General features: G+C 45.6%; 1 protein-coding gene across 30 annotated transcripts in view; it reads left to right on the forward strand.

Moving 5' to 3' along the window:
• FHOD3 (formin homology 2 domain containing 3) overlaps positions 1 to 14572 on the forward strand; it is a 548282-nt gene that overhangs the window by 82139 nt on the left and 451571 nt on the right. For all 30 annotated transcript variants that reach the window (XR_014807874.1, XR_014807875.1, XR_014807876.1 and 27 more), the window contains exon 3: positions 1484 to 1548. Coding sequence is in view for 27 of the 30 variants with exons in the window: in XM_021096273.2 (XP_020951932.2) it covers positions 1484 to 1548 (65 nt within the window). In the remaining 3 variants the exon portion in view is untranslated. The remainder of the gene's footprint in view (positions 1 to 1483; positions 1549 to 14572) is intronic.

The following is a 14572-nucleotide window of genomic DNA, read 5'->3' on the forward strand; positions in this document are numbered from 1 at the left end:
TGTGCTTCCGTGGGACTATGCACGTGGTGTTTTCTCCTTTAAAAGAATAAAAAACCAAAAACCAAACCAAAACCAAAGCATTTTTGCAACTGTACTTTCCCCTCTTACTAGTCCGAAGAGTTAAAAATACACTTGTTTTCTGTTGGTCACTTATGATGGAGCATGATAATGTGAGAAAAAAGAATATACATGTGTGTGTAACTGGGTCACCTTGCTGTGCAGTAGAAAAAAATAATCTATTGGGGAAACAAAATAAAAATAAAAATAAAAAAATAATGAAGCAACAACAAAAATACACTTGTTCCAGTACTGTAGTATAATTCCTGTGACTTTATAGTGACAATGTTAAGTGTGCCCTGGAGAGACTTCTGTCCCCTCCTCCGATACAACCACAAAACCAGGAAGCAGGAAAGCATTGTGAGACTTTTTTTTCCCTTTCCTTTTTTGGCTATCCCATGGTATCTGGAGTCCCCAGGCTAGGGATCAGATTGGATCCACAGCTGTGACCTACACTACAGCTGTGGCGATGCTGGATCCTTTTAACCTGCATCCTGGAGTTGCAGGGACGCTGTGGATCCTGTTTCGCCACTGTGGGAACTCCAATGCTGTGAGAAAGTTCTACTTGATGCCCTGGTGGGGAGGACTGAGCTTGGTCTACAGAGTGGTAGGTTGCTGGCCACCTGCTCCCGTGCTGGTTGGATGGCTCCATTGAACCTTTGTCGACTGGCTTCTCCCCTTCTCCAGACCTGAACGCCTTTGCTGTCCCCAGTAGCCAGGACTCCTGGTCTCCCCCGTTTGTCTTCTCTCCCCTGCACTGGGCTTTGATCCTTCTCTGTGACAGTGAGATGAGCACTTATGGAATGGGAACTGGGGAGGGGCAATTCTTTTTCTTCCTCAAAAATAATAAAATGAAAAGGAGGTGGGGATGAGACAAGGTGTGGTGTAAAGTGGCATTCCTGATAACAGGTGGCCTACACGCTCTCTCTACACAACTCCTGTCTTCCTGTAAGAGCAAAAGGGAAAACCTACCGGTTTTGAATTGATACATGGCAAAGCACCTCTTTCCGCTGACCCCACTATGTGTGTCCTTTCTGTATATTGAAAACCATGCAAAAATAGCCATGGGAATGATCGAGCAAATTTGTGCTGCTACATTCCAGGGATTTCACTTCATGGGCACGGATGTAAAAAATTTCCCAACATGGTCAGGCATGAGTAGACGCAACTCTGTGGCATTGACCGGGTTTGGCAATGCAGTGTGTGCGCCGATCCCACAGTCGACCTTTGTTATTTTATTTTCCGTAAAGCCCTGTGATATCACATGACTTCGGGATAGATAGATTCCTGTTCTGTGTAGGTTCTTGCTTATCTGCAACCTTTTCCAGGTGGGGGTGTCAGAACTTCAAGTTGAAGGACAGTAGGTAGGTACCCTCTTGCTGACCCTTCTGATGCACATGAACGTTTTGTCTCCTGTCTCCATTAGGCGGGGCAAGAAGCACAGCATCATCCTAAGGACACAGCTGTCCGTGAGGGTCCACGCCTGCATCGGTGAGTGACATCTGCAGAAGGCGACACTTGCCCTCTGCCCTCAGCAATTAAACGTGTGCTGATCAATGCCACTTATGGAAATAATATTTGGTGTTCACTATGATGCTGTCTGCTTGGGTTAGCCCCCATCGTAGACTGTTGGAGGTGTTAGCGAACCAGTTTCTGGCAATGGTTTTTGAAGCCTGTTTCAGGCTGGCCGCCTTTGCTATTTGGTTCATGAATAGAGCTGGGGGTGGGGTGGGGGGGTCGGGAGACAGATCGTTGATGGGGTTCTTTCTGGTGATCCTGGGAAAGATGAGGTTCTGGGGCTGTTCCAGCGTGAACCTCCAGCCAGTGACCTTTACCTGCCTCCTGGTGGCTCTCCACTCGGCAGCTCCCTGTGGGAAAGCGGGGCCTGAGGCTCCAGGCTGTGGTCAGGCCATTGAAAGGGAAATCTCGGGTCAGGGCAGGGCCAGGGCACACATGGATGCAGAGCAATTGGAGTTGAGCGGATGTGTTTGTGGTTCAGATGGCTTGCCTGTGGTGACATGTGAGTCCCCTGAGCCCATTCCTGTAGCCGCTGATTTTCCTGGACCCATTGATTTCCCCACCTTACACACACAGGTTGAATGGCAACGCAAGCAGTTTATGCTAAGTAGACGGTCTCTATGTGAGAGTTTCCTCCTGGCCTTGGGCACACTTGAGTCTAGTACGTAATATAAATAAGAAGAAAGAAAGGACCTAAAATTCACTTTATGCACAAAAGTTTTCTATATCTGAGTCATTTTGCTTTTATTTATGTTGTGGTTTTAATTCAGACCTCTAATTAGGAAGGCATTCGTCATCCTGTTGAGGCCTCATCTACACCCAGAGTGTGGTTCTCGTGGGTGGAACGGAAGGAATCTTTGCTGGCCCCTCTTCTTTCTTCCCACTTTCCTGTTGAAGGGAAATCCGTGTAATTTTACTTCCTTTGGCATTAAGTGGGTAAGGCTACAGGTGTCCAGGTGTCCCAAGGGACAACCTTTGTCTGACTCTGGTCAGTGAGTTATTGTGTAGCTGACACATAAACCTTATGGGCTGGAGGGTCACGGCATCAGGAGGGCTTGTGATCTTGTTGGAAACAGAGTAATTTCTATAGCACCTTCAGCACTGACCCTGCCTCTCAGCTCCTGTAGCACTGAGTGAACTTAAAATATGCATGGGCACGTGATTACACTTAAGCAGTTGCTTATTTTATTACCTGCTTTACATTTTGCCAGTTATTTTATGTGTAGAAATCATGTCTATGTGAAGAAAAGGCCTGTGACCTACGACTTTGGGTAAACTCACCTCCGACTCTCATCCACGATCGAGAACAAATCGAGGCACGTACTGTGTGCTGAACACGACCAGTACTGAATATGGGTTGGAATATAGCTGATAGCCAGTCAAGATTTGGGACATGAGTGTGCATTGATACTTCCCAGAAATAGTAAGGCAGTGGAAAGCAGATTTACACTCAAACAGGCTAGATCAAAATCCTTTTTTTTTTTTTTTTTTCTTTTTACGGCTGCACCTAAAAGGCATATGGAAGTTCCCAGGCTAGGGGTCTCATCAGAGCTGCAGCTGATGGCCTGTGCCACAGCTACAGCAACACCTGATCCAAGCTGCATCTGTGCCCTACACTGTAGCTCATTGGCGACACTGGATCCTTAACCCACAGAGTGGGACCAGGGCTCGAATTCACATCCTCACTAAGACTCTTTTGGGTTCTTAACCTGTTGAACCACGATAGGAACTCCTAGATCAAAATCCTAATGAATGAACTCATTTTAAGAAAGCAGACTCTTTTGCAGTGATGCACTTAAAATGTTTTGAGTCCAGGAGTTTTTCTAACCAGTTTTCACATCACTGACTCACTGTATTAGCTGATGTGAAGTTCTGTGGTCCCATGTAACACATGTAAACACATCTTATCCCCACAGCACCTGCAGCAGCAGCCAGCCCAGCCACTCTCTCTTGGGACACCCATCCTTCCTGTGCAAAGGGTTGAACTGGGTGCCCACAGGGCCAGTGTGTTGTTCTCAAACCTCACTATGCTGATGGCACTTCCTCTTGGAATTTATGTACTTTAATGAAAGGGTACATGAACATTTTAGAAACAGATTAAGTACAAGTAGACAAAGTCACTGGTTTGAGTATTTTGGAATAAATTCAGAATGAGTGACCCCTGAAGCATTTCTGTGAACAGCGCTGGGTGGTGACAACAACTATGAAAGCTGGGGAATGTTGTAAAAATCCAGAACGGTTCTCATCTTCACAAGGCTCTTCAATTCTTGCTTGACTTCAACAAAACTGAGACTGGGAATCATAGACTATATGATGGGAGTGGTTCATTGGAAGAAGATCTGTTAAACTTTCATTCAGAGAAAGGTCATGGCCCCAAGCAGCGTGAGGTGCATCCCCTGTGCTGTGCGCCTGGTGACCGACTGTGTCTCATTCCAGAGAAACAGGACAGTCAGTCACTTTGGCTACAAGTTAAAGGCAAGTCTTAAAGGTGTGTGTGTATCATTTTTCAATGATGTGCTGCTTTAATCACTTTCACCATTAATTACCTCAGGCCTGAGCATGTTGACTGAGAAGGTTTGACTGTGTGAATTATCACTACCCAAGAAGGCCAAGCTTTCCCTTTGTATTAAAAAGACTTACTTCTCCTTCCACTTCTGTTATTCATAAGATCTGAAATAGATATATTATAATAGCACTAAATATTATCCTTTGGTTTATGTGTAGAAAAAGGAAAGTATGCATCGTATATGTGACACACCAACCCCCATTGTGATATGGTCTGTCCCTTTCCAAATAGCAATATCAGGTGTTCCCATGGTGGCTCAACGCTAACAAACCCAACTAGCATCCATGAGGATGTGGGTTTAATCCCCAGCTTCACTCAGTGGGTTAAGGATCCCACATTGCTGTGAGCTGTGGTGTAGGTCGCAAATGTGGCTTGGTTATGGCATTGCTGTGGCTGTGGTGTAGGCTGGCAGCTATGGCTCTAATTCTGCCCCTAGCCTGGGAACTTCCCTATGCTTTAGGTGTGGCCCTAAAAAGACACACACACACACACACACACACACACACACACACACACACACACACACACACACGAAGAGCACAAATGACAATATTAGATGAGATTTCTTTGGGATTAAAAGAAAAACATACCTGAAGTTCCCACTGTGGTACACTGAGTTAAGGATCTGGCTTGTCTCTCTGGTGGCACAGGTTTGATCCCCAGCCCAGTGCAGTGGGTTAAAAGGTCCAGTGTTGCCGCACCTGTTGGTGTAGGTTGAAGCTGTGGCTCAGATTCAATTCCTGGTCTAGGAACTTCCATATGCCTTGGGTACAGCCAAAAAATAAAAAAATAAAAAATAAATAAAATCAAACATGGAACAATCTTCAGTTGAAACGACAAAATAAAACATGATGGCGTGGGAGGGTGGGGAAAAAAATCCTTTTCACATCAGTTAGTCGAGTCCTTGTTTCCTTTCAAGATTTTTTTTTTTTGGTCCTGGTTCATGGTATGCAGAAGTTCCCAGACCAGGGGGGGGTCAAACCTGAGCCACAGCTTTGACCTGAGTCACAGCAGTGACATTGCTGAATTCTTAACCACTAGGGCCCCAGGGAACTCTGTCCTTTCCAGATAATTTCCCCTCTTCGTATTCTAGGAAATGGTTGAATTATTATAGGCATTGGACAGTGGCTGCTGTCATAGGCCTGGCACTGTGTGCAGCTTCCACAAAGACCTTTCTTCCCACTGTCCTTCTCTCTCCTGATTGGATGAGAAGGATCCAGGATCTCCTCAGGCTTACGGGCTTAAAATGCTATCAAATAAATTTCTCCAAAACATTTTCTTCACCTTACATTCTCCTTTTCTTCATTCCTGTTTTTATTAAGTATAGGAATGCTTAGAATCCAGGACTGCATGTTGATGAATTGGAGGTGACATACCTTTGGAATTCTCCAGTGTTAGCTTTGGAACCCTGAACCCGTGGGGATGAGAGTAGAGTGGAGCCTTCATGGTTAGCAAGCGAGCAAACCTCATAAACAATAGAGGCCATAGGGTACTGCTTCAAGGGTTCCAGCTAGTAGCCCAGACTAGTCTTTGCTGATAGCGCAGCAGGAAGCTGGAATGAGATTTTGGAATGGATCATTTTGTAGTATGATCACTTGATATAACATGAAACAGCAAACAATGTAAGCCTTGCCTCCTTCTTTGTATTATTTGTAGGCTTTTAAAAAATTTGAGTACATTTGACTTACAGGGTTGTGTCATTTTCTGCCATACAGCATAGTGACCCAATCATACATATTTATATACATGCTTCTGCCTTGCCTTCTTAATCTAGCTTCAGTCCCTCCAAAAAGTGATGGCCATGTTGTGAGCGTGAAGTTAACTGATATAAATGTAAAAAATCTATGACAGGCATGAGAAGTCTGCATTTAATGAGGTTAGCTAGAGAGAATAAATTTTCTTTGGTCCCAGCAAGTGATTTTATTGCCAGACACTATAAAAATGTTCAGAGGGCCAAATGGCTCTGATGATTAAATCTCATCATGAAGAGAAGAGGAATGGAAGAATTGTGGGGAGAATTAAAAATAAATGAAGTTGGAGTTCCCATTGTGGCTCAGTGCCTAACGAACCTAACTAGCATCCATAATTATGGATGCAGGTTCAATCCCTGGCCTCGCTCAGTGGGTTAAGGATCTGGTATTGCCGTGAGCTGTGGTGTAGGTTGCAGACCAGGCTCGGATCTCACGTTGCTGGAGCTGTGGTGTAGGCTCGTGGCTACAGCTCCAATTTGACCCCTGACCTGGGAACCTCTGTATGCCACCAGTGAGGCCCTAAGAAGACAAAAAGACAGAAAAAAAATGAAGTTATAAGGATCCTAAAGTTAGTGTCTGAGTGTTTTCTACTGACTGACTTTGAAGGCATTTTGTTTGGCTTAAAAACTCTGTGCTTCAGTTTTCTGAAGCAGACCCTGTATTATCAAGGAAATAAACCTTAGAGTTCCCACAGTGGGTTAAGGATCCAGCATTGCTGAAGCTGTGGTGTAGGTCACAGCTGCAGCTCAGATTTGATCCCTGGCCCAGTAAATGCCATATGCTGCAGGTACAGCCAAAAATGAAAACAAAAAAAGAAAATAAACCCTGTTGATTGATTCTCTAGGACCCATAAGGCTGACACTTTCAAGTATGTAGCATTGAGTTAACAAAAGGATAAAAAATACTGAAGAATGACTTGGTACAAAGGGTCTTGAGAGCTTTTAGAGCCATTTTCCCCAAACCTCTGAGATGATGAGGTCTTGCGCAGAAGATAGAGGTCAGCAAAAGCTGGCAAGGTGGCCTAAGGGCTTAATCTCTCCACGAGATTAGTCTCATTGCTCATTAAAAGGTCAAATCACAGGGACAGACACTTTTAAAGGCAAGAAAACAACATAGGAGAAGACTACTTCATCCACCAATGCAGAAAAGTCTTTAATTTCCAGCAACAGAAACATCAACAGAATATCAGAGAGAGATCAGAATATCACTTGCAAAGCGTTTTCCTCTCTCGAGCTGAGTCGTGCAGCTCTATACTTTGCACTGCTTTGTTAGAGCAAAGAGCTGAATGACGAACAGTGGAGCATCTCTTCAGGAAGAACCTTCTAGTGCAAGAGTGGCTGCAAGGGTTCAGCTCGTGTGCTAGCTGACATAGAGGATCGGGCTCCCCAGGCACAATGTTGAGAAGGATCCTGAGGCTGTATGTGGTCTTCATGGGTAAGGATCCTATTTCAGAGCCAGCTTTCCTTGGTGGTGATGGAGGTGGTGTGTGAGTGTGGATGGCGGGGGATCCTGGTGGGGTACAGATTCTGAACCCCCTCTAGCTACGTGGAGAGAGCCCTGGGCCTCTGTATGTGGAAGATGGGGAGTGAGGCTGTGATCCATGAGCCCTGCCACCAACCCCACTTGTCCCCAATCCCTTTCTCAGGTTTCTGCCTTTCCTCTTATGCTTGTGAATATGAGCATGGTGCCTCTTCTATCTTGCTCAGCTTTCTCACTGGGCTGTGTACCACTTCCCCCATGTCTGAGTGCCTCTCCCCCATTGCTCAGTGTGAGCTGGTTTTGTGGGTTGAGCCCTCCTGGCCCTGCAGGGAGGCAGCCCTCCAGCGCCCTTCCCTGATGGTACCCTTGCCCCTCAGTTGGGCTGCTGAGTGTTAACGGGATTCCAGTGTGGTCCTTATAGCATCTTGATTCTGACTCTTTGGGGTTCCCATGAAAACTAGGCCTTCTGAAAATAGCAGAATGCCTTCTTGACACTCTTGGGCCTAATAGCACCTGGGTGATGCCTCTATGTTAGCTAATAAAGACGAGGAGCCCCTTGCGCTGGGGGCTGTGTCACATTTATCTTGGATGACTGACTGTCTAGGTGCCGAGGTTGGGGGGGGTCCAAAGGTGTGGCTGGCTCTCTGTTGTCTGCAGTGACAGAACCCACACTGTCCACTGTGTATATGCAGAAACAGAGTAAAACTGAATCATTCTTTCCCCTCTTGGAGTCCTGGCCCTTCTTTTTCTGACTCTAGGCTTCTTGGACCTGGGCTTCTTGCTGACTCTGTCCTGTATCCCTCAGGAGGCTGGGTCTGTTCTTGTGCTACCTCTGCAGCCTTGGATTAGGAGCTGGTTTCCCTCCTGCCCTGTATGTGAACGTCACAATGTCCAAGCTCATAGTGTCCTGACGGTACTCTTCCCTAGTGGGTTTAGGTGCAGTGGGTCACATTTCCTGTTTTCTGTCCTTTGATGTAGGGATCCAGTGATTCTCCATAAACCCAGGAGCCCATCTCCCATTCCTGCCTTCTTTCTCTGCAGCTCCGAGTGGCTGGCTGCAGCCTTGGTGCAAGATGGGCTTCAGCTTGAAGTCCTGCATCTTCCTTTACAGAAAGAGACTTCCGGTGCCTGTATTTTTTTTTTTAAACCACCTCCCTTTTATATCCCATCAAGTCTGTGACCCATTTTTTGCCCTAAGTTCCTGCTCTCTAGGTAAAAGATAGGCTGTCTGGATTAATCAGATTAAGCACGTCTTATCATCCGTTTCCTCTTAATCTGTCTAAGCTCCCAGATGACAGACCCCACAGAAGGTCCTTGTGTCTAGAAGGCCTTGTGTCTGGGCTGGGGAAGGTTAGCTTGTCAGCCTCTCTCCACTCTGTGGGCAGCTACCTCAAAGGTGCCTTCCGGTCAAACAGTAATTGACAGATGTGCCCCCCCATCTCCCTCCAAAAGAGAGAAGAAAGGATATGTGAAGGATGTAAAATATGCCACTAGGTTGTCAAACAACATATCTGTCACCAGTGCTATAATCTTAGAGTAGATAGATCAGGAAGGATTTGTTGCCAAAAAATCAAAAGAACAACTAGAGAATGAATTTAAAGAATTGCTTTGCCATCTGTAGACAGGCAGGTGAACATAAGTGTGGGGGTGAATAATAATATTATTATTTATTAATATAGTAATATAACATAGTTATAATATATTATATATCGTAACACATTATATAATATAAATATAATAATGATTATTTAATGTTGATAATATTGATATTAATAACTTTATATATTATTATTGAATGATAGTGTTAATAATGTTAATATTAATACATTTATATTATATAAGATAATATAATGATATTACGATTACTATTATTGAATAATAGTGTTAATAATATTAATAAATAAATGGGGTAATGAGCCTGACTAGTATCCATGAAGATGTGGGTTTGATCCGGCCTCGCTCATTGGGTTAAGGATCGTGTATTGCAGTGAACTGTGGTGTAGGTCGCCACCGTGGCTCAGATCCTGTATTGCTGTGGCTGTGGTGTAGGCCGGCAGCTACAGCTCCAATTTGACCCCTAGCCTGGGAACTCCCATATGCCGAGGGTGCGGCCCTAAAAAGCTAAGGAAAAAAAAAAAAGGAAAGAAACAGAGACCCACATCTGTGAGAGAGCACAAGAACCTTCCAGATAAGCTGGAAACTCAGGTGAGCTATGGAGCTAAGAGGCATCAAGAAAGGAAATATAGACGTGAGCAAATGTGAGTCTCACAGGAAAGATTAGCAGGCATATCAGAGTCTCTTGTGGCAGCTTTAGTTCGTATTTGTGCTCTCCACCCTTAAGATTTTTACCTTATTTTAATGATTTATTCATTGCCTCTGTGGGATTCTGGTACCTCTCACCTCTGAGAGTCTCTCGCTGTTGGATGATAAAATTTGAACGTTGCCTTGGAACTGTTATCATTGTGTCTGCTTCGCATTGTGATAGTGAAGTGCTGGCCCACAAAAAAATTGGCCCTGGAGAATGCAGTCATGTTGGTGGAGATACCTCTAACAGAGGTTATAAGACAAGTTTAAACGATGTACTGATAGACTCCAAGCTTGCTGTCCAACAGAAACTTAGAACCTTAGTTCTATCCAGGGAAGAACCCCTGGTAAGGAAACCACCATGCTTTTGATCTCTTCAAGAGTTTCCTACTTTTTTTTTTTTTTTTTTTTTTTTTTTGCTTTGTAGGGCTGCACCTGTGGCATATGGAAGTTCCCAGTCTAGGGGTCGAACCAGAGCTATAGCTGCCGGCTATAGCCATGCAGGATCTGAGCCACGTCTTCGACTTACACCATAGCTCATGGGAACGCCAGATCCTTAACCCACTGAGTGAGGCCAGGGATTGAACCTGCAACCTTATGGTTCCTAGTTGGATTCATTTCCATAGCACCACGACTGGAACTCCAAGAGTTCCCTTCTTATAAATGCTTTCCACTCATAGCTCTGACGTGCATTGTGGTGTGTTATATATATATGTGTGTGTGTGTGTATAAATATTATATATAAATCTATTAACATAGATTAAGTGACCTGGGCCATTTAAAAAGGTCACATGGAAAGTCCCCGTTGTGGCTCAGTGGGTTAAGAATCCAACATAGTATTGGGTTAGGATGCGGGTTTGATCCCTGACCTTGCTCAGTGGGTTAAGAATCTGGCTTTGCCCATGAGCTGTGGTGTAGGTTGCAGATGTGGCTCAGATCCTGTGTTGCCGTGGCGGCAGCTGTAGCTCTGATTCAACCCTTAGTCTGGAAACTTCCATATGCCGCAGATGTGGCCATAAAAAGGAAAAAAAAAAAAAAGAAGAGAAAAGATCACATGAACAGCATTCACTGAATGATACTTTTTCCCTGGTCACCTGCGTTTCCTGGGTCCTCACTACCCCTCTTGGACTTTGGGATGGTGGGGGCGGGGGGGAGCAGGCTAAGAAAGGCCATTTTCTCAAGGCCACATTCCTGGGAGGTGGAGGGACTAGGGCTTGAGACTCTCCATTCCCTGATTAGAGGTCTTTACCCTGACCTGCTGCTTCTCTTTTAAGGGCATTTTGTATAGTCTTCAGCCCTTTTCTACATCTGTGACTGCAGAGGCCAATGCAACCCTTCTGGTTGGAAGAGTCTGAGACGTGCTGCCAAAACAGCTAAAAAGATGTCTTGCAAAACATTTTCCCTGAGTGCAGTTTCACCAGGTTTCAAAGGATGGTCATCCAGTTGAGCTCCAGTGTGGTTCACAGATTGCCTCAGGGGAATGGAAATAGCCAAGAAGAATGCATCTCACCCTTTAAGAGCTGATGGTGTTTAGGAATGCAGTTAAAATCCCTTCTCTGAGCTGGCCTGCAGACTTGACTCCTGTAGTTGGAGTTGGAGCTGGAGCTTCCGGGTCTCTTCTACACTCCATCCTGACCCTCTGGACACATGGCCTCTCATTCTAGGTTTTGTGTTGGGAAGTCCCTGGAAAGTGTTGCCTGTGGCTTTAGGAGCTGCCCCCAAGGAACAGGAGTTGTTCTGGGCTGGAGGCCATGAGTCCTCCTCTTGCTCCTGGTTTGGAGATCTGGTTCTTATCTGGGCAGATCTATGAGGTAGGGCTTCTGTGCCCCAGAGCAGCTAGCTCTTTAGTATTAAAGGTGGAATGTTTTGTGTCCAGCCTATAGAAGCCAGACCTCAGATCTTTGTTGATTAAATAAAGCCTCTGTGATATTGTGGTTCTATGAAGAAATGTATATTTGGTCATCTCATTTCTGGCTTGGAGCTCCTAAAACCCTTGAAATTTCTTAAGTGCTAAAAGCAACAAAGGTGTTTTTTGTTATGTTAATGAGGTGACTTTTAGACCTGGGTGGGATCGGGGAAGCTGGTTGCCAGTGGAGCCAAGCCTGTTATTAGAGGGTTGGAACTTTCCAATTTTCCCCTTGACCTTCTGGGAGCTAAGAGGGGCCAGTGAATCAGTCATGACTGTATAATGAAGCCTCCATTAAAAACCTAAAAAGGATGGGGTTCACAGAGCTTCTGGGTTGGTGATTCAGGGATCATGGCAAGCTTGGAGATGGCATGGAAAATCCTGGCCCTTTCCCTGTAGTTTGCCCTGTGCATCTCTTTGATATGGCTATTCCCGAATTACATCCTTTTATAATAAACCAGTAATCTAGTGAGTAAAATGTTTTTCTAAGTTCTGTGAGCTGCTCCAGAAAATTAATCAAATGCAAGAAGTGGTTCCTTGGAACGTCTATTCTATTGCTGGATGATCTGAAGCATGGGTAACAGACTGGACTTGCAATTGGCCTCTGAAGTAGGGTGGGGGCCGTCTTGTAGTACTACTTGTGGGACTACTACTGTGCCAGGTAGTAGTTTCAGAATTGAGCTGAATTGTAGCACACCCAGCTGGTGGGCTGAGAATTGTTTGCTGGTGTGAGGAAGCCCCCTGCTCACCCCACTCCCCAATTGGGATTGGGTCCAGGAGCCCAAAAGAGCCACTGAGAAGGTTGTGAAACTGATGAATATTTACATTTAAATCATCTGCTTCAGAAATGAATTTCTTTGATATTTTCTCAGGAGGAAGAGTAAAAGGCAGTAAATACAGCAACAAAGCTGTGAAAGTGGGCAGAAAATCATTTAAAGAGTGTTTTCAGGAGGACGGTCAGGTCTGTGGGGTATTGTATGAAGCTGGAAATGTGCGGCCTGTAGTTGCTCATGGCTTGGGTGTGAGGCAGAGTGATGTGAATAGGACCTGGGTGGGGGGGGGGTCACTTGCTACCCCCACCCTGGGTGGTCTGGGGTTTCCATGGAGCTGCAACCTTTAAATCTGCGTCCTGAAGTTGGAGGTTAGAGGTGGTGATTTGGGCTAATGACCTGATACAAGACTGCTCTGTGGAACAGAGCGTGGGTGGGTCCCTTCTTATAGATGTAACAAGTTGATGACAGACTGTTGAAGAACCTATGAAGAAGCATCATGAAGGGTCTTCCTGTGGCTAATGGTCTCATGTGCTCCAATAGGGAGTGCTGTTTCTGATTGTTCAGAGTAGGGCGCGGCCAAGACCAGGTGGGTCACCTCTGTTGGTGGCACATGATGACTTTGGCGAGCCCGTTAGCTCTACTCTCCCCTGTTCTTTGGTGGCTTCCTTCCTGGGTGAGCAGGGTGTGTGCCCTGGATGTCACCTACAGATGGATGGATGGATGGTTGGATGGATGGATGGAAGGATGGAAGGTGCCTAGGGATTTAGCTGTGAAAGCAGAGGTAGCGTCATTATGAATCATATGCTCTCCCTGCAATGGTGCCTTAGTCCAGGGGAGGAGGACACACGCTGTCTTCGCCTGGGACATTTTGAGGTACTGTGTTGCATCTGTGTCATCCTCAGACCCCTCCAGCTGCCGTTACTGAGCTCCTGCTCTGTGCAAGGTGCTTAACATAGGCTCTTCCATTTATCCTCCTGACACATTCATTGTCCTTACTTTACAGAAGAAGAAAGTCAGATTCAAAGAGGTTGGGTAGCTCGCCCAGGGACAAAGAGCCAAATGGCAGAGCTGGATTCCAGTCCACATCTGTCTGTGAAAAAGTCCCATTTTGTTACTTTTTTTTTTTTTTTTAACAAAGTTTGGCTTTCATAAAAGCAGAAAGGGAAATTTCCATTAAGTGTAAAATGCATTTGCTTCCCATCAGACACTGAGTGAAGTGCTCTGCAGGTGTTTTCCCCTTCAGTCCTTACAACTACCTCTGAGGGGGAGTGCTGTTCCCGTTTAACAGAGGAGGAGACTGAGGCACCCTTGGTCTGATTGCTTGGCTGAAGTCCTGAGGGGGTATGTGACAGAGCTGAGATGCTCACCCAGGCTTCCTGATTCCAGGGCCTTGGGTTCAGCCTCTGCCCTCTGTCACCTGCACTTGCACCAGCTGGCCTTGATTAGGTGCTCACCAAGCTCTAGGCACCTGCCGAGCCCTTCCAGAGAACACAGGCTCTAGAGTCTCAGACCTGCCCCTGAGGAGCTGTGTGGACTTCAATGAGTAACTTTGCCTCTCTGAGCCTCAGTGTCCTCATTTATCGAGAGGGGATGGTAGGAGTTCCCATTGTGGCACAATAGGCTAAGGATCTGGTGTTGCTGCAGCTGTGGTATAGCTTGAAACTGTGGCTGTTTCCATCCCCGGCCCTGGGAACTTCCATATGCCATGGATATGGCCAAATAAAAGGGGGGGGGGTGAATGAAAATATCTCCTTGAAGCATCATTTTGAGGATTAAGTAAATATTTCATTGGTGCTGGATCCAGTTTTTAAAAACAAAGCTTATTTTGAGTATTGACTTGGGGGCTCAAAGAACACGTATGTACTTTAGAATCAGACAAATTGAGGTTTGAGTGCCAGCCTGGCTCTGTGTGTCCATGAGAAAGTTACTCAGCCCTTTTAAGATCTATCCACTTATTTATGACAGGCCGGGGGTCCTGGAACTTCCCTCCCACCCCTCCTGCCCCACCCCCGACCCCGGTGGTGACATAAGTGTTCCTAGAGACAGTGTGTGCCCGGCACATGCGACCTGAGGCAAATTATAGTGTGTATCATCATCATCATCGCAAAGGTTGTGTTATGTGGATTTACAGCTTGTTAGAGCCAAGATGAAATGTGATTCTCCAGTGCTTCCTAAAGGACATTGCCGTTAGAGCATCTGATGTGTTCAGAGACAGAAC

Source organism: Sus scrofa, chromosome 6 (assembly GCF_054392235.1).
Source record: "Sus scrofa isolate SSC_HxYL_T2T_F1_AM1 chromosome 6, Sscrofa_HxYL_maternal_Yorkshire_Landrace_v2.0, whole genome shotgun sequence".
NCBI lineage: Eukaryota > Metazoa > Chordata > Mammalia > Artiodactyla > Suidae > Sus > Sus scrofa.